At 43.1% G+C, this 18162-nt stretch overlaps 1 protein-coding gene across 2 annotated transcripts in view; it reads right to left on the minus strand.

The window, feature by feature from the left end:
• Positions 1-137: 137 nt before the first annotated feature.
• MAN1C1 (mannosidase alpha class 1C member 1) overlaps positions 138-18162 on the minus strand; it is a 45229-nt gene continuing 27204 nt past the window's right edge. Inside the window, exons 6-13 of one of the 2 annotated variants that reach the window (XM_035562209.2) lie at positions 16026-16120; positions 11609-11732; positions 9057-9150; positions 5329-5444; positions 4962-5181; positions 2807-2979; positions 1883-1998; positions 138-1244 (exon numbers count right to left, since the gene is read on the minus strand). In XM_035562209.2, coding sequence (XP_035418102.1) covers positions 1121-1244; positions 1883-1998; positions 2807-2979; positions 4962-5181; positions 5329-5444; positions 9057-9150; positions 11609-11732; positions 16026-16120 — 1062 coding nt within the window. In that variant the 3' untranslated portion in view covers positions 138-1120. The remainder of the gene's footprint in view (positions 1245-1882; positions 1999-2806; positions 2980-4961; positions 5182-5328; positions 5445-9056; positions 9151-11608; positions 11733-16025; positions 16121-18162) is intronic. The other variant, XM_050715220.1, reaches the window with a different exon arrangement.

The raw sequence follows: 18162 nt of genomic DNA on the forward strand, positions 1-18162 counted from the left end.
CAAGAGTGGTGTATGAACATCTCCGCACAGTTATCCTGCCTAGAGTCACGTACCAAGGACACACAGGGTAAAAAGCTAATTCAGTACCAGGACACATGGAAGAATCTGGCTTCATTTTTTTCCTTTCTTTTTCTCCTGTTACTTTATTCCGGAAGCAATGTATATAAAAGAGCAAATTTATCTGGGGATTATTTATTTTTTGCTAGAAAATAAGACATTTAGTAGTACTCCTGCTAATCTATATCGGACAGTGAACAAATGATTTAAAAGAGCTGGTGCAGGTGGGAATTGCTGTCCATACAAGTATATTACGCTGGAAATCAACATACATTGTGAAATATTTCTGAAATAATCCAGTATTGTCACCTAGTTATTCCAAGCATGACGTAACAGGTCTTTCACAGATGGGTTTAAAGCAGGATCAACCCATAAATGTTTTTTATTTTACAATACTTTTATTCTCTTTCACAGATTTGACTATTACAGCAGTGAAAGTATTACAAGTGACTCATAACATTTAGTTCCAAATAAAAGTAGAAAAACACAAAAACACTAAGGGAAAGTTAAATGAGATATGATGTGTGGTAAATGTATTTTCAGAGCACAGAAAAAATATATAAAAATACATTAGGATCAAGAAATTTACTGACAGGTTTTGATTTAGTTACAATTTTGACACCATCTAGAAAGCACAGTATATTGAAAACTGTTAATTAGAAAGGTGATAAATCCAACAGTATATAAAAGGAAAAAATGAAAAAGAAAAATGAAAGGAGGGGTGTGTGTGTTGCGGGGAAGTCTATTTTATGGCAAACTTCCAGTCCTTTGGCCACTATAAAGCAAAGTCTGTGGATTTCATATAAATTCTCTGTATAAAGGAATGTCTATGAACTGCGTACAGTATGGCCCAGAATAAACATCTCATTATCAGGCTAATAGAGCTCCTCACAGAGGAAAATAAGGTGCTTATGTCACGGTTTCGACTTCCCAATATAATACTGTCCGGAATTGGACTAGTGCCCCAAAATAACATTTTAGGAACAACACAAATTCCTTTAATGGAAAGGAAATGCAGTAACCTGCCGATGCTGTAGAAGCAGGGTGCTGGGCAATGGCCTCACTACTGCACACTTGCTTTATTTTTAAAGTCTGTGTGGTTGACTGGCAGGGGGTGAGCCTCTGTGTTGAACACCCAGTCGTCCAGGGACAGCACATCATCTTCACAGAACAGAAGATAGAGGTACCTGGAGCCATAAGGCAAGGGTGGGAGGGAAGAAGACGGACAAAAGGGAGATTAAAGAAGCCCAAGTGGGACTCCAAGCATGTACAAGAAAGCACTGCAAGCAGGACTGTGATGGGGCCACCACTGGCCTCAGCTGCCATGGTTTATGGTGACAGGTTTCCTGCCTGCCTGCCTCACTCTCTTGCTGAAAGTTACCACCCCTGGGGCAAGTGCAGCAAAATTGGATGAGCATCTGTGCTCAGCCACCCCACATTAGCTCTAGCTACTAGCAAAAGAAAATCTACACCAAGGGGCAGCAAATTCAAATCATAGTCACACCTCCTCTTTGTGCAGGGCATTAACCTGGCAGAGGGGACAGCTATCACTTAAATGATCAGAGCTAAATAAGCCTCCCACTTATTTAGAGTGACTCTGCATCACAGAAGAGTCTTTTAAACCCAGCACATGAGCAGAAACCTGGAGACAGCCTATGGCAGTAATGGTTCTACAGAAGGAAGTTACCAAAGCTTCCACATCCTTTCCCAATTTTCCCCACAGAGGATAAAAGGCTTTTCTCAATAGAGACTTATCACGCAGACAAAAGTGTTGATCTTGCAGGAATTATGCTACTCTGAAAGGCCTCTGTGATACCAGACTTACTTCAGAGTCTCTGCAAGGAAAAAACTCTGTTGCATGTTGTCATGGGTTGGGACTGTGGTGTAAACATCTCGGATGCCAGAAAAACCAGCTTCTACTCTACAGTGTTTTTCCAGGGCCTGAGAAAGGAAAAGAAATCTCAGTAATGCACAATAGCATGGAGTAACTCATTAATCATTGTCAGTCGCATTGCAAGTCAGCTTTATAAATCAAATTCCAAGTTTATAGTAGCTTCTGTCTCTCACTGGTGCTTACTCCAGTCTCCAGGAATAAAGTTAGTTCTAATGAAATAGCAAGACAAACATAAACCTCCTCAGCTGGTTCATTGATTGACCTCGACATTACACGTGTAGCAAAAACAGATCTCAAGTGGCCACTCTAGCTGTTTGCAGAGCCTCTTTTTCAGGGCACTAGATGAATGACACTTCTGCCACTGAATGTAGTCCCAGCTAGGATGCAGGACAGCAGTCAACTAGCTATTGCATGAGCTTGGAACAGGTGAGGGACTTTCTGGCCGGGAAGTGGTAGTGGGAAAATAAGGCAAAGCCAAGTTTGCTGATTTTCCCTGGCAAACTCCAAACCAATGGTTCAGAGTAGTGCAGGTATTTCAAATACAAGGTTCACTCCTTTAGCAAAGAGCTGTTACTTTAACAGCAGGTTTTGCTGACTGAAACACTCCTCTCCATAAACTTCCACTGTTTTGATTGATTGTTTGATTTTAGCATAGCCCAAAGGGCAAACATTCACTACAATAAGCAGATAAGCCATACTAAATTAAGCGATTTTGTATATTCCTGTCCCATTACTAATGAGTCTTAGTATCTTAATGATTTAAATCATTTCTGGTCTTTTTCTTGACTAAAGGAAAGATTCTTGTAAGAATCCAGCAGCCTGTGAGAATTATTACTGTGATTTTTGCAACCATACCTTCACAACCTCCCAGCCCCACTGCCTGTACTTGAGATCATGTGTCAGTCGCCACATGTACATGTAGCTTTCTACCACTTCTGGGCGAAGGATATAGTAGCGCTCGCTGAGTCTGGTTGCCATGGCTTCAGTTCCAGTGTCAAAGCGAAAGGCTTCAGGGCCAAGTTTGGTATCTAGACAAAATCACACATTTATAATGAGCAGTTTGATGAGAAAACAGGTAAACAGTTTGTCCAGGTGCTTTTATGGTGTTCAGGATGCAGACATTTGACTAAGGCTTGTGTGAGATCAGAAGAGCAGATCAGTCATGCCTGTGTATCATATCAACCTCACAGCTACTGTCAAAATAGTGGCAACTCCATAGAACACGTGAGCTATGCTCACTACCCATTCAAAGTTACCGCTCATTCTGTGGTATGCCTGGGTACTACCTAGCTGAGGACAAAGTGTTTCTGAGGGTGAATACAACTGACAAAACAAAAGGCTTGGACCAGATGCGAGTGTGGAGCAGGTACAAATCTCCCCCACATCCTAGATTTTTTGCTGGGCTGGGATATTGTCTTAAGAACTGCACCACACTTGATTTTGATAGCAGAGCTCTTCACTGAAGACCTTGGGACCCAGCAGACTGAGCCATTTCAACTGTACTGGGGCAGGGAGGCTGTAAGAAAAGGTACCTTGGGACCTGCAACCACTTCCTCTGCCTTTCCTTCTGGTCCACTAGCAGCCTCAAAAAGAGGACGTCAGGTAGCAGGGGAAAGCTTAATCCACTTCACTACATTTTTATGAATAAAACATTCAAGTACCTTGGTCTTTTTGAGTGTCCCTTATGTGAGGCTCTCAGTCTCTTGCAAAGAACAGCTAGCATTCAGATCCCACTTACAAGACCAACTCTCTCCTTATTTGAAAGACATGGAAGAGGAGGTTGCTTATGATCATGCCACATCAGGTTTCTCTTGCTACACGTGTTTACCACAAGGCCATGTTTCAGGCAGTCATTTTATTGTTCTAAATATTTTCTAAATATTTTGCACACCTTCCCTGGGCCCACCTGTCTACATGTGGATCTAACAGTGTTTGCTAACTGTGCTATTTGCTGAGAGCCAGTGCACAGACACTCTCTGCAAACAATGAGCTTGTTGAAATGGCAGCACTATAATCAGTGTGGGCAGGCTTGCTACTGTCCTTTCTATGCTGATGGATACTGTTGTAGGTGAAAATTGGCTCTAGGCACTCACAGCCAGAGGGTTTTTAGTTTGGTTGCTTTCCTTTATTTCTCTAAGTGCTGAAGGGATGGGGGGGGGGAGTTATTTGCAAATATCATTTCAGGTTAACCTGAAGTTTAATAGGCAAACACGCTGGATCACAGCTGCCAATATGGGCTTGCTGATGTGGTGAAACAATCTTTGGGAACAACAATTAGCACAAATGTGTTTGGAAAGGTCCTGGAACGTTGACTACTGCTTTGCTGCCTGCAGGCTCAGAACAGCTATAGAGATGCCTTCAAAGAAAGAAGAGTCCAAAGCTAGCTTATCTTGCTGAAAGCCCTGCAGGCAGAGAACTAGCCCAGTCTCATTCATCACCAGTCACTGCCCTCCCAAAATACTGACCGATAAACACACTGTGTGGTTGAAACACATTGCACTGGACTTGTGAAACTGAAAGACTTAGCCAGCCGGGAGAGGCTGAGAAACTTCATTTTTTCAGTTTGTTTCAGTTTTCAGCAGCTGCAGGTCTCCAACACTCTCCTGTTGGTCGTCTCAGCTGCTCTGCTCCATATAGTGGGCACCCTGCAATTAATCACTGTTAAATTCCTACTTTTGTCTGCATAAGGATGTGAAAGGACAGAATCAAACTATAGTCTTGTTGGGAGAAGGCTTATTCTGTGGCTGAGAGGCAGGACTAGGATTCAGCTCTGGGTTCACAGGAGCTTATATCTGTCTGTCCCGCTGTTCCAGCTGTCTGCCATGTAAAACATACTGCCTTCTCTTTTAGATATCCTGGAAAAGACAATTGAAAATCATATAGACTGATGAAATGAAGATACTGCTGGAGCACAAAACACCCTGCTGCAATCCTCTGCCACACAAACACTGAGTCCATTAGGCTGCAGACTCTCCCTTCCTCGTGTTTTCTAGGCAGCCCACAGGTTTACCTGAACGTGCATAAGACTCATGACAAGTGTTTGTTATTTCTGCAGCAAGATCCATGTAATGTTGCTTCCTCTCTTCACTGGCGTGTTCAGCTCCAAGTGCTATCATGCCCCCAGAGAAGCAAGCCAAGTGGCCCATTTTGTGATCCAGGATGCCTCCCCTCCATTCAGCAATGTAGGTCAATCCTCCAGCAGACCTTCTGACCAAATGTTTTTCTATTGCCTAAAGGGATGAAAAGCAGGATCTCAGGATACTTAGTGGACAGGGTGAGGAGTGAATATTAGACTCAAAGATCTATAACACTTGCCTGAAACATTCTGATGAACAATGTTCCTAACCAAAAATACGGAGTACCAACCTGCTCCTTACCTCTAATGCATCATCATACATCTTTTTAGCTTCAGAGTCTTTCTTGTCTGACATCAGCCAAGATTTGATGAGATATTCATAAAAGCTGTCTCCGAGCCCTCCAATAGAGACATGGTCTGTAGTGGGAAAGCCAAAAAAAAGAACTCAGGTTCATGATATACAATGAGCAGTTGCGTTACAAAGAGCAAACAACTGTGTCCTTTTTGATGTCTTTGTTCTTTCCTCTTCCTTTCCGGTTTCCAGGGGAGAGCTTGCTGCATTACTTTTCCAGAAACGAAGAAAGGTGGAAAGTGCAATCAGAAGAAAAATGTTCTGTCATTTTACAAAGCATTTTACAAGTTCAAAAGAACTATTCGGATGTCTCATTTTGCAACACTTATTTATACTGCAACTTGAGGATTCTTCCTGCTTTGTGAAGCAATCATCATAAATCCCAGCCTCATAAACCAAATGCAACAGCAGGTATTGATAGATCTCTGTCTATATGAAGCTGCTGGGTGCTGCCTCCCTGCCTCAGGAAAGGGAGAAGGCATGTTGGATCAGACACAGCTGCCAGCAAGGGGCTGCCATAGAGTCCTCTGGATTCTGTCATTTGTAGTCCTGGCTCACTGTGGGACGCCCTGCCATGGGGAAGGCTGAAGTTGTTGGTGTATTAAAATGATAGTGTCAGGTGCAAGGATGGTCACCGAATATTTTATTCTGGAGAGATCAGATTTTCAAGGCTACCTATTCAGAGTATGCAATGCTATGACCTTACCAGAGAGGATGTTAACAAATTAATTGTGAAATGGGCAGGACAGCTGCAGGTTTCTGCTGGGGAAGAACTGCTGGTTGGATTTATATATTTAAGCCATACCATGGTGGAAAAAGTAACATTAATTCCTTGAAGCAGTGAAGAACTCCTCCTTTTAGAAGAACAAGTCAAATTACCGACCACGGTCTGAAGAGTCTCTGTTAATTAACAGTGTTCACTTCTGTGTCTGTACACTTCCCTATTTTAAATGTAAGCAGATGTGGCATTGTTTTTGGAGTTACCTCTTTAGATTTTTATTTTCCCTTTCATTGTACATATATAATGTCCTCAGGCTTATTCTAAATGCTAAGTCCTACCAACAGGAGAGATCAACAGCCATGTATTTTCCTAATCATAAGAGCAAATATGCCTGTACAGTATGTCTTACTGATCTACGGAACAATCCAGGGCAAAACAGTAAGATTAGACACATGAATTCAGGGGGAAAAAAAAGAGGACAGACTATTTACAACCAACAGCTGCACAGCCTGTCTCTAAAGAGAAGGTCTGTTATCTTAAGTGTGCCATTCATAACGTCACCAAAGCAGGAGCTCTGGTATGTAATTGCTTTCCATATGGCAACAGCTTTGCCAGCGTTTGCCTCCCAAGTACTTTGCATAAACGAATCTTTTATTTCAGCGGGGGACCATGCTTTAATTTTCTAAAGGTAACATCTGCACTTAGAAGAGGTACAGCACCGCCTCTTCATTTAGAAGACCTGCTCATTCAGCCAGGTCAAAGATATACCTTTTAAGAAAATCATAGTAATTCCAAGAAAAACATCTTCCTGCAAAGAGCTTTAATGAAAAGAGAGAAAATGAGAGCCTGGCACCTACAAGGAACATCTCTGTAGCAGGCAGCAGCTGCCTTCCTTCTTTGGTCCTTCCTAATCTATTTCGCAGCAGTAGTACTGGAGGTGCAGAAGAGGCTGATGAGTCTTTTCCCTAAATGGAATACCGATTCAGACCACAACCATTACATTATGAACAACTGCCACAGGATTCTATGCCATGAGTTGTCCTCATGATGTGAAAGTCTAGGAGAGAGAACATCTCTAGTCCTTTTGCATAAATCATTCTATCCCAGAACAAGTAATCAGAGACTGCTTCTAATAAGCTCTGAGCACCAACAATAGGCCCCTCTCTAGGTCAGCAAGGGATGGGAGCAGGTCAGTACAATGAAGTCAAATTTGGAGCCATAAATAGAATTACTGGTAGAAGAGATTAATGGTTACTATCAAGCTGACTATTTTAGCCATCTGAATTAAGAGCACAGCTCTTCAGTTTCCCAAAGATTCACTAATGAGCAGTTATGGCAGCAGATCTAAGAGACATACACTTCTCCTCTCAGCACCAATGAACAGGCAGAATTAATGCCTGTGTCTGGGAAAATGTGCAGTGTGGCTACCAGCTGGGAATAACATAAAGGAAGTACCATCTCAGGGGTGTGGTCATGGATGGAAGATTAATTTTTCCAGTGGAACATATTGCAACAACTCTGCAGAGACAAATGTGGAGGGGAAGCTGAGCTGCTCACAAAGGAATTGGGATAACATGGAAGATCAATTAATGGGACAAACATAGAAGCCTATTTTCTTTCTTCATGGCACCAAAGGACAGCTCTGGTTTAATGGGACAACTGCAGCCATCCAAGATGCTTTGTTGGGAAACTTTTCAAGACAAGCCCTGTCAATTACCATTAGACATGCTGATCTGGCAGTTAAAGATCAGGGATTGCTAACAGCTAGTATACTCTCACTGTCTCAGATGATGGCAGCCATGCAACTGCCCGTCACTTACAATCAGAGCTATAAATACTAGTTAGAAAGGTCTGGAGGGATCTAGCAGAGGAAACAGTGCAACACATCACAGGGACACCAACTAATGCATGATCCAAAATCTGCTTAAACAATATAAAATGTAATCCACTGACAGGCTAAAAAGAGCTTCAGAAAAAAAAAAAAAGACAAAAAAAGATAAAAAAAAAAAAAGACTTCTCTTTCATTTGACAGAGAAACATTAAATCCAGCTAACCTCCCTCACCAAACCAAGCAAATCCTTAACAGAGTGGAAAGCTGTGGTCAGGGATCTGTGACAGACCAGAAGAAGCAGCCCTTCTCATTTAACTATCAGAGGGTAAGCCCCTTTGGTGGCACAAAAAGAGGAGTACAGTCTCTTCTCTGGGTAAAGAAGTAGATGTGTGTGTAAAGAAAGAAAATAAATAATCTTTCCCTGGGAACACTACCTCTACTATTTCCTTGCTCTTTCCAAGCCCTTTCCTAATTGTTGCTCCCTTTTCTGTATCAGGGCACTAACTTTTAGTGCCAGTGTCTTCGTGGCTGGACAGTGCTGGGTTCCCAACACGAGAAAAAGTATGTATACTTGTCTCACCCTTTTGCACCAAATTGCACTACAGAGGAGGTACCATGGTGACAGGTACATGAATGCACACAAGCAAATGCATTCCTAAATCTTCAGGGGATCTGAGAATATGCAAGCCTCTACCAGTGGTTTCCTATTTGCTATAGCATTCTCAGGAACCAAGTCTCACAGGGCTTCTGCTCACAGTCATCCTGTGCACCTCCCAAGGAAGCCCACAGGCTAGGTGATGACTGCAGGACAAGGTCTTAAAGAGATATGCTAATTTCTAGTATCTGTGTGATGAACCAGGTACCATTATCCTCCCCTGTGAAGGAAAGGCCTAATTCTCTTTCTGGAGGTAAGACACACAGCTGGAAACAATGCTGATGGAGTAAGTGTATAATTACTATACTGCATCTTCCAAATCAGGTTGCATTATCTAATCACATTTATAACAGGCTTCCTGACAAGACATTTCCTTGGCTTGCTGCTCTGACAGTTACTATTTCTTCTTAAAGAATAATGGAAAGATTGAAATGCTACAGGGGGGACTCTGAATGCAGACTGATACCTACGCTGCACCCAGTTCCCTGTCACCGGGCTGAGAAAGTTGGGATAAAGACCCTGCGGCTTCTCAACTCTGTTCAGGACTTTGCGGATGTTCATCACCTAGGAGAAATGAGAGATGAGAACTATGTTACTTCTCTGCTGAAAAAAAACACCCGTTTTCACTGTCACTGAGAACGCTGTAATTCATCAGTGCCAATCCCTGCCTGAACAAGCACAGGCAGCCTGCAACATTGTGAATCATCATGCAAGTGGAACTCAATGACATGGCTCTCCAGTGCGAGGTCAGTGACGGAGAGACCTTCCTGCTGGACTCCTCAGCACAATCTTTATCCAGTTCTGTGGAATTCTAAAAATGATTCTAAAAATCCTGCAAGGCCCTAGTTCAGCAAGCAGCAGAAGCAGTTACCCAATGCTGGTCCAGAAGAAATCCTAAGGATTTGGGATCTGGGTGGAAATGCATAGGATGTGGAGGGTGATTTTGTCATGATCCAAAGGGAAAGGAGTGGCAGGAATGCATGACTCACATAGTACTTCAATTTACCATGCGGTCACTTAACATGACGAATTTGCTCTTTTAATTTCAACAACAGACAGCTGCTTTAATATGCCAGAACAGCCTTACTTATACTCTATAACCTCCCTTGGTTTCACTCCCATTAAATTCAACAGACCTTTGCCATAATGCATGAAATTAAATGGTAAGTAGCATAAATATTCTACCATAATCTACAGAGCAGCTAATAAACTCTAAATCTTTTATGAAATCAAATGACTTGTACGCAAAAGCTGGCTGCAGACTTCAGATGGTATTTCCAAGTAAGTTATCAGGCTGCATAATATTTAGTATGCCATGCTACTAACGTTCAGTAATGACATGTTTGAATAAAAGACACAGATGGACTTTATTCTGGCTAAAATCACACAAGTCCCAAGCTGCAAGTTAATGAGTTGATCTGTTTCTCTGAAATCATTTCGCACAGGATGGGCTGTTTGAGCCCTTATCATCCTCTGTTTTCTCTTAGAGGGTATCAAGATGAATGGGATACATTTTCTGTGGCACACACCAGACATGGTCAGCTAATAGGAGTCCATTAGAAAAATTCAGCCTTTATCCCTCTACAGGCTTAACAGGCAAAGAAGAAAATGTGTTACACTGAGGTCAGTGGCTTGACTGGCTCAAAATGCCACAGTTTGAACCTGGAATATGGATGAAATTCTGGTTTTCAATGTTGCATCTTCTTGTCCTTGTGTTTTCAGTGCTCATCTCTCCTTTTCTCCCCTCCGTCATTTCTTTCCCATGTGCTTTCTTTTCACACCCTGTCCTGGTCCCTCCACTGGTCTTTTCTCACCTACCCCGAACTCTCCTCTGATCAATTTGTCTTCATCACTGTTCTCAAGTATCTTTAGCTTGTCTCCTTTATTTCAAATCATCAGTCTTTCTTTGTCTTGTCTACAGAATTTCCTAGGTTTCTAGCTTCCTTTCACACTCTGTTTTCTCTCCTGACCACTGCTCTGTAGCATTCCTCTTGCCTTCTGCACACTCCATAATATTCTTCACTTTGCTTTCCAAGCTCCTTCCATCTCTTTCTTCCTCTCTTTTCCACAAACTCTCTTCTTGGTTCAGAACTGACAGACCTGCACTGGAAATACCCTAGAAATGGACCGTTTTGAGGCTTTTACTGGCAATCCCAAAACCACTGTCTGTTTTCAACCCACTGTGGAACTCTGGACAGGCCTCATTTCCTTTAAGCTCATGGAGGTAGTCTGGATTCTACCTGGAACAAACTGTTGCCCTCAAAGGCCGTTCTCAGGTATGTGCAGTGAAAGCTAATGACTTACTGGTATCCAATGGCATATTTACTAAATTGCTCTCACATGCACTACAAGATCACTTGTGGAAAAAAAAAAAAAAAAAAAAAGCTCAAGGTAGTGTATAATATTAATAGATTTTCAGTTACAAGTTACACAGAAGGAATCCAATATGCCAACTGTCAGGACTGTCCTACACACAAAACCTCAGCAGAAATCTTGTTGGCTAGAGCACAATGAGCTAATGCTCGAGCATAATGGCTCTTTAGAGCAAAAAGGTCTGTGAGTACAAGAAACTACTATTAGGATATAAGAATTAACAATTATATTGCAGTTGAGATCCAACATACAGCTTTATTTTGGCTCTGCCCTTGTCTGAGTAAGTTTCTACTACAACGCCACACAACTGAGACACTGGGAAAAATGTTCCTATCTTCCTCACAAGTGATGGAAACAGGCAGGTGAGGTTGCTACAGCAAATATAAATGGCCAAACAAAACAATGGAGTAGCTACCCTACAAAGCCAATTGGTCTGAGGTCGGGTGACCTTTACACCCTGCAAGATACAGGTTTCTGAACCCATGTCCCACTCTGGAAGGTTTCTCCTCTGTAAGTTGTACTAGTACTGGAGAGAGAGGTCACTGCTGCCATGCTCTCTGCTGCAGGCAAACCAAAATGCTGCTTTGCTTCAGCCCTGCCCCCATGAGTATGAACAGACCATTTTATTAGTCAGTTGGGAAGTACTTGCCTTTTCCGCAAATACCGGGTTGCCAGAGAGCTCTGTGAGATGCAGGAATTCTAAGTGCAAGGTACCAAATTCTGCTAAGATGCTGCTTCCGGCAGATGCCCAACCCCAACTCCAACTCATGCCACTGCAAGGAGAGAAAAGGGAGCCTTCATTGCCAGGAAAACACAGCCAACGCCTGAGGTCACTCTCCTGCCCCAGTGCAAACCGTGCTTTTGCTATGTGCATGCAATGCACATCAGGTGTTGACAGGGACCATGTAAAGGACGTATATGGATTTTTAGGACTCTACCAATACTAGTGGGATGGAGCAATAGCTTTACAAAGGATTGTTTAGGATAGGACAAACAGACTGCACGTACTGGGAAACTGCATTTTTTGTGGGAAAGTAAGCCTTCCCAAACAGATCAGCTTAAAGAAAACTTTGAAAGAACATTCACAAGCTGCCCTATACAAGACACTTCGGGATAAAACACATCTCTAAGTAGCCTGGGCTGAACTCACATCTCAAACATCCCACAAAGCTGATATTTTACATAGAATCCAGACTGTCCCTAAGCACCTTGTTTCAACAAAATTTCACCTTCTTTATACATACACAACTCTGACATTCCCAACATATGCTTGGTTTCAGGGGGATACAGCATACAGAAACATCAGTGCTAGGGGAAAGTTGCCATTGGGCAAACCTGACTGTAGTAAAAAGCCACGGAGAATCTTAACATCTACAGAGAACAAACCTAACTCTGAAAGTACCCTACCGGTACTCATCTTGCAAGAACAGGAAGGACAGAATAAAACTACAGAAACTGGCGAACAGTCTGAAGCAGCCAGCTTTACAAAGTGCCTCCGATCCTACTTTTGTGTATCATTTCTCACTTTCTGTTTTTTCCCCCTCTCACCCTGCCAAACCCATGCATGGATGGAGAGAAATCCTCCTTGGAGCAAAGGAAGAAGCCAATTCTGGGGATGAGGAAGGCATCCCTTGTCCTTTTATCCTCAAAGAAAACCAACCAAAGGATATGGAAGGGCAGAGGCTCTTCCAAGCACTAACAGTCTCATGCATCTCCTTCCTGGATTTGCTTCTATATTCAACCATTTCCTTCTTGTAGACCACTGCTATAGTTGACAGCTCTACACCTCTCTGAGATTTACACAGACAATAAGGTGACCTATGCCTTAGGCCAAAATAGCCTCTGCAGGTTCTTGCCCAGGGAAGCTTGCCCAAACTATCTAAGAAGTGATGTGGCTTTGATTTTCCTGTCTCTGCAAGTCCTGCTTCTGGTTGGTACTGATGAGATAACAGATTTCCAGTGATGGGGAGAACACTAGATGGCGTCTGAAATCTTGGCTATGAAAACAGAAGTGTTTCTGTTGTTTACAGAAGGCTCAAACTAACGACCTTTCTGAGGGGAAAAATGCTTCCGCCTCCATGTGATATATGGAAAACCATCTCAGGTCCAGAGCTATTTGTTTCACCTCCAGACAAAAAGAGTCATTAGATCAGCAATATGTTCACACTGTTTCAAATTGTTCAGTCACTGCCACGCATCAGCCTTCCCTGCAAACTGTCAGGATGCTGTATCAGCAGCTTTTCCATCGAAAACACTGTCTGCAGATAAAATTGGTACCCCAGTAACATCAAGCATTTATGGCTGAAACCTCTCTGTCCAGTCTGACCAGGTTAATGGTGGTATTAATATCACATTGGACATATCTTGCTGAACCTGGGAGTAGCTGGACCTAGGATGGGTGTGCTAAACAATCCCATGGTGTTCTCATTTCTACAAAGAATCAATTTCTTCTTCTTTATTTACTGCACTGAAGGGAGATGGTAGGAAATACAATCTCACAAAGCAGAAACAGGCTTCTGAGCTAGTTCAAATGAGTGTTTGGAAGCAGCCGAATGAGGCTGTATTTGTTGTGATACAACAGCAGCTGACACAACTTTCCCCTGGGAACCTCTGTCCCACACATGCAGCAAGCCACTGCCTGCAAGGACCATGCTGACAAGAATCCAAGCTCTGGGTGACAAAACACAGTAAAACTCAGGAAAAAGTGGTCTGGAGGAAACAGAGTTTCTGCACTTCGTCCTGGGGTTAAAATGACCCCTTGCAGGAAAACATTTTTCAGCATTACAGACTGAACAAACTGGATCTTCATACCTGCCCTATACTACAACATCTCAGAGGAAAATACCTTTTAAAGGACCTTGGTCTTCTAGACACAGGAAAATGCCCAGAGCTCTCTTTATTCTCTTTATGCCCCTTTATGGGTCTTGATTAAACATTGTCCAGGCAAGTTTGGACTGAAAATGGCTGTATCGCCTCCTTCTCTCACAGAGATCCAAAGCAGTAAAACAGTGCCAAGTCAGAGAAACTAGGCAAGGAGGAGGATGAAGAAGGTTCTGGAGATGCAGCGCGTTTATGGAAGCTGTGAAGGACAGCAGGGGCCAGTGACCTGGAACAGGAAGCGTCAGGAGAGAAATCACAGTGTAACACACAGGCAGAGAGCACAAAGCATCAACTTGAGAAGACAATGTACTCTAGGACCTCGCAGACAACATGGCAGTTAGACCAGCAGGATGAAAAACAAGCCTCTATGAGATATCATTCTGGAACCTGTGTGAAAACACAAGGCCACAGGGAAGCCTACCACCGGGGAGGGGACACCTGTGAGGTGACCTGATAGAGAGAGAAGACCAGCTAGCTATGGGAAGAGGGGGGGCATGGGCTGTCTTTGTACTTGGGTCCTCAAAAATGTATTCTCAGAATTGACTTAATGCCAGCATTTGTTTATTTCATTGAATGCCATTCTTATCCACTCCTAAAAGCTTATCCGCACCAAAAGCCTACACATGCTGGAAGACTGTCCTGCTTTTGAGTTGACGAGTCCCTCTGGAATTAGCACAACCTTGCAGAAGTAGAACTGGGGAGACAACTCCTCTTGCAAAACTTTTCTGGGTTTTGTTTTGACCCTGACATTTGGGTTAAACATCTGTTCTCACAGCATCACCTCTCTTCCCGCTGCTTCCAGTTCCACATGCTGTCTCACATTCAATAACTCCCTTCCCCTTTGGGTTTAAGGCATGTGGCTGTTCATCATGCTTCTGCACTAGTCAGACAACAGATTTAGCTCACATCATCTTTGCTCCTAAATCAACTGACACTCCAAGCCCTCACAGCAGCTTCACAGCTGATGCCAGAGCTCAAGTCAGTAATATGGGTTCTGGGTTGGGGGTTCAGTTTTATTTTGATTTTCTTTGCGCTTAGACAAGGTCATCAACAAAACATTTTGGAAATGTCTAGGCAGGCACAGTCTGTTTCCTTTGTCTTCACAAAGGGCAGGGGAGGGTTTTTGAAAGGTTAGTCTATGCCAAATCTTTATCAGTCACAGGAGAAGCAGAACATCTCGTCTGTAAAAAGACGATTAAAGTCTTGGTGGTGGCTTGAGTTTTCACTGGGGTCACATGCAGATGAGCCAACTCAACGGTGACAGTGATATTTGAGCAATGGATCGGCATGAGTCAAACATCTGACAGTCTTGCACTTCACAGAGATGGGAACCAAACAGGAGATTTGGGCTAAGAGATGAATAATGGTTTTCATGGCTGCTGCTCTGAGCTTTGCAAGAGGTGAGGATGAAAGGCTTTTGTTAACACACGTTGCCTGCTGTCTGCGTTTCAGCTAGCATGCAGCTTTTACTCGGGGGGATTTGTTAGTGGGCATCAAAAGGAGCCAACAAGCCCTTATTGGCAGGGAACACTGTCTACTGGTGAGAATCAGAGACTGGGAGTCCAGCCTGCAGGTTGGCTTCTCTTTGCCAAGTGACCTTCAACAAGCTATTTAATGCAGATGTCTTAAAGATCACCTCCAGCAACAGACTACCACCTATCTGACATGAAATATTGTGACTCTAAGTGAAGGATAAACACCTGCCTGAGTGCTGCCAGCAGGGAGAAAACTATATGATCTGTATATTCCTCCCTTTCTAGCAGCAAAACTGTCAGCCAGACCCATCCAGTTCCTTTCCCAATTTCCCCAAACATGGAACACGGATAAATTCACATGTATTTGGTTGGGTACATTACAAAAAATATATATACAGGTCTCCATGTTATGTGCAGACTACAAATAACCTTTTAAAGAAAATGAGAGTGAAGAAAATGCTATTGCAGCAGGGACCCCTGCCAAGAGGTAGAAGAAGAAACTGCATACAGTCCAAAATTAATAAAACACAGCCGGGTTCAATTTGAGTCTCCTGCAATCTCTGCCAAGGCACCTCTTGGTTTTGAGCTGGCAAAACAAATGACCTTGAACAAGAGGGGAGCACCTCTGAGGAACTGCTGCTGTTCCTGCTTGGGTCCTGGTCTTTTACATTCAGTGTTAAAATGGTATGTTTGTAAGGACATGTATCTTGCCTGCCCAGATTTATGACGCCACGTGGGATACCAGTGGGGGTGTTAAAAGCTGGCAAAAGTTTCTCTCCAAGTTCCAGAGCTTTACTCCTGAAGACCTGTTAAAAGAAGAAGAGAGGATAAACATTTGATGGACTGCTTGTGAATACTAGTCGTGCTGGATTCTTTTAAATCTACTTTTTCACACACATGATTATAAAAAAATGGAAGTATTGCACCATATGAATCTACCATTTCAGATATTCTGCTGCCATAGGTCCACTGCACAACAGATCTGAACCAAAAGTCATAGTGAATTGTGGTGTCTGTATAAATGTCCTCTAAAAATCTATACTAAGCCAGACCCAAGGTCCCTGCCAAACTCTCAACCTGCATGTGAGCAGCCAGAGCTGTGGAGCTCACAGAACACCCCAAATATCTCAGCAGCAAATTTCAGTTATCTGAACTGAACAAAAGAGTACTCTTTTGAGACAAATTCTTACATTTTCCCAGTGTGGAAGAGCACACACAGGAGTGGTGAAATGACTGAATTAAAATCAAAAGCATCAGATTTATAACATGGGTTTTCCTAGATGGTGTTATCTACTGTAGCAAAAAAACAAGATTTCCAACAAACATTCTTTACCTTGTAACTTACTTCCAGGAGGGATTCATGGTTTAATGGCTAAGCTGTTCCTTTTTCTAATCACAATGCCTGAGTTTTGAGCTTTCAAATCAAATTACAGCTTATGGTGGCTCGTAGCACAAAGCCACCATACACAATTATTTTGGGACAAACTGCTGCACGCACTAATTTTTGCTCCAGAGCTTAGACCTGATCAAGGGAAGCTTGCAGGTGACTTAAGAGATTAAGTGGAAGCCTTTTACTTCTATCTCCGCTGTATCAGCCCAAGCTGTCACAGTAATTCTAAGAAAGCAGGAATTTATTGCTCCAAAACTGCAGCACTGAAGAAAGCTGAGATCTCCTGTGAGCTAGCAGGCCTTTGATGCACTTACAGGGAGGTAGGAATTTGATTCAGATGGGAACTCCAGGAGACAGAGACTTGCATTTTGCCTTTCAGCCTGGTGACACTGACTAGGCATATGACAGGCACTGCCCCGGCTGCTGTGTGTTGCTGCTGACTGCACTTCAAGAGGTCACTATTTGAGTTTTATGGCTTAATGTGGTTTCTTTTTGCTGTTGATCTGAAGCCTGTTGAAGTTGTCACTGAGACAGGCCCTGAGTAGGGGCACTGAGTCTTTGAGAGTTTTCCCTGGTGGGAAATCAAAGATAGAAGTCATTCCTGGAACTCATTTAAAATGCAACCGAAGTAACAGAGCAGCTCTTGTGTGTGACTCCACGGATCAATGGTGCCACCATGCAGTGATGAGCCATCCAGTCCTATTATGTTGGACAGCACCTAGCCATGGACAGTGTACAGCACAAGAGCTAAACTCATATAAAAGTCAATCTTACAGTTCCTTCACTCACAAAACTCCCCCTTGAAACAGAGTTTCTGCTTGCCTAAGGCTTCTAGGACAAAGGAATAATCTCTTGATCTCTCTACAGCCAACTATAAAATTCCAGTCCAGTCATATTATAAAAGAGATTATGGCATTAAGCTTTGGCCTCTACAGGGCTGGAGAGAAAGAAGGGAAGTGGCAGTAAATGACTCCTGTTTTAGGCAGAACTGCTGAAGGATGGGAGCATCCACTCAATGGCTGCTCCGCCACTCTACAAGAGGGGCTGTGACCCCCTAAGACATGTGCCCCTGTCCCTCCTAGGCAAAGGGACAATTTGTGGAGCTATATCACTTTGGCATGTGAGCTGGCATGATACAGGTACTCTGCATGGCAGTTTGACAACCCCTTCCTTCCTTGTGCCCCACGGCACTTTATCTTACAAACTACTGCTACAGAGAGACTGTCCAGACAGAGTTTGGAGCAAGGGCCGCTAACCAGTTGCCCTCCTTAGTCTGAGGCAGAACCTGGAGTGATGTTTGATGAAATACTGCCAAAGTTTAGAATACAAAGGAACAAATGCAAAGATCACTGCACGTGGCATTTCACTGGGGAGCAATGTGTCCAAATGAAAACGTATATTGCTAGAATTGCTCGCACAAGAAAAATCTGTGCAAGTGAGCCAGGCATGGTCTATGCA

This window comes from Cygnus atratus, chromosome 23, assembly GCF_013377495.2.
Source record: "Cygnus atratus isolate AKBS03 ecotype Queensland, Australia chromosome 23, CAtr_DNAZoo_HiC_assembly, whole genome shotgun sequence".
Classification (NCBI taxonomy): Eukaryota; Metazoa; Chordata; class Aves; order Anseriformes; family Anatidae; genus Cygnus; species Cygnus atratus.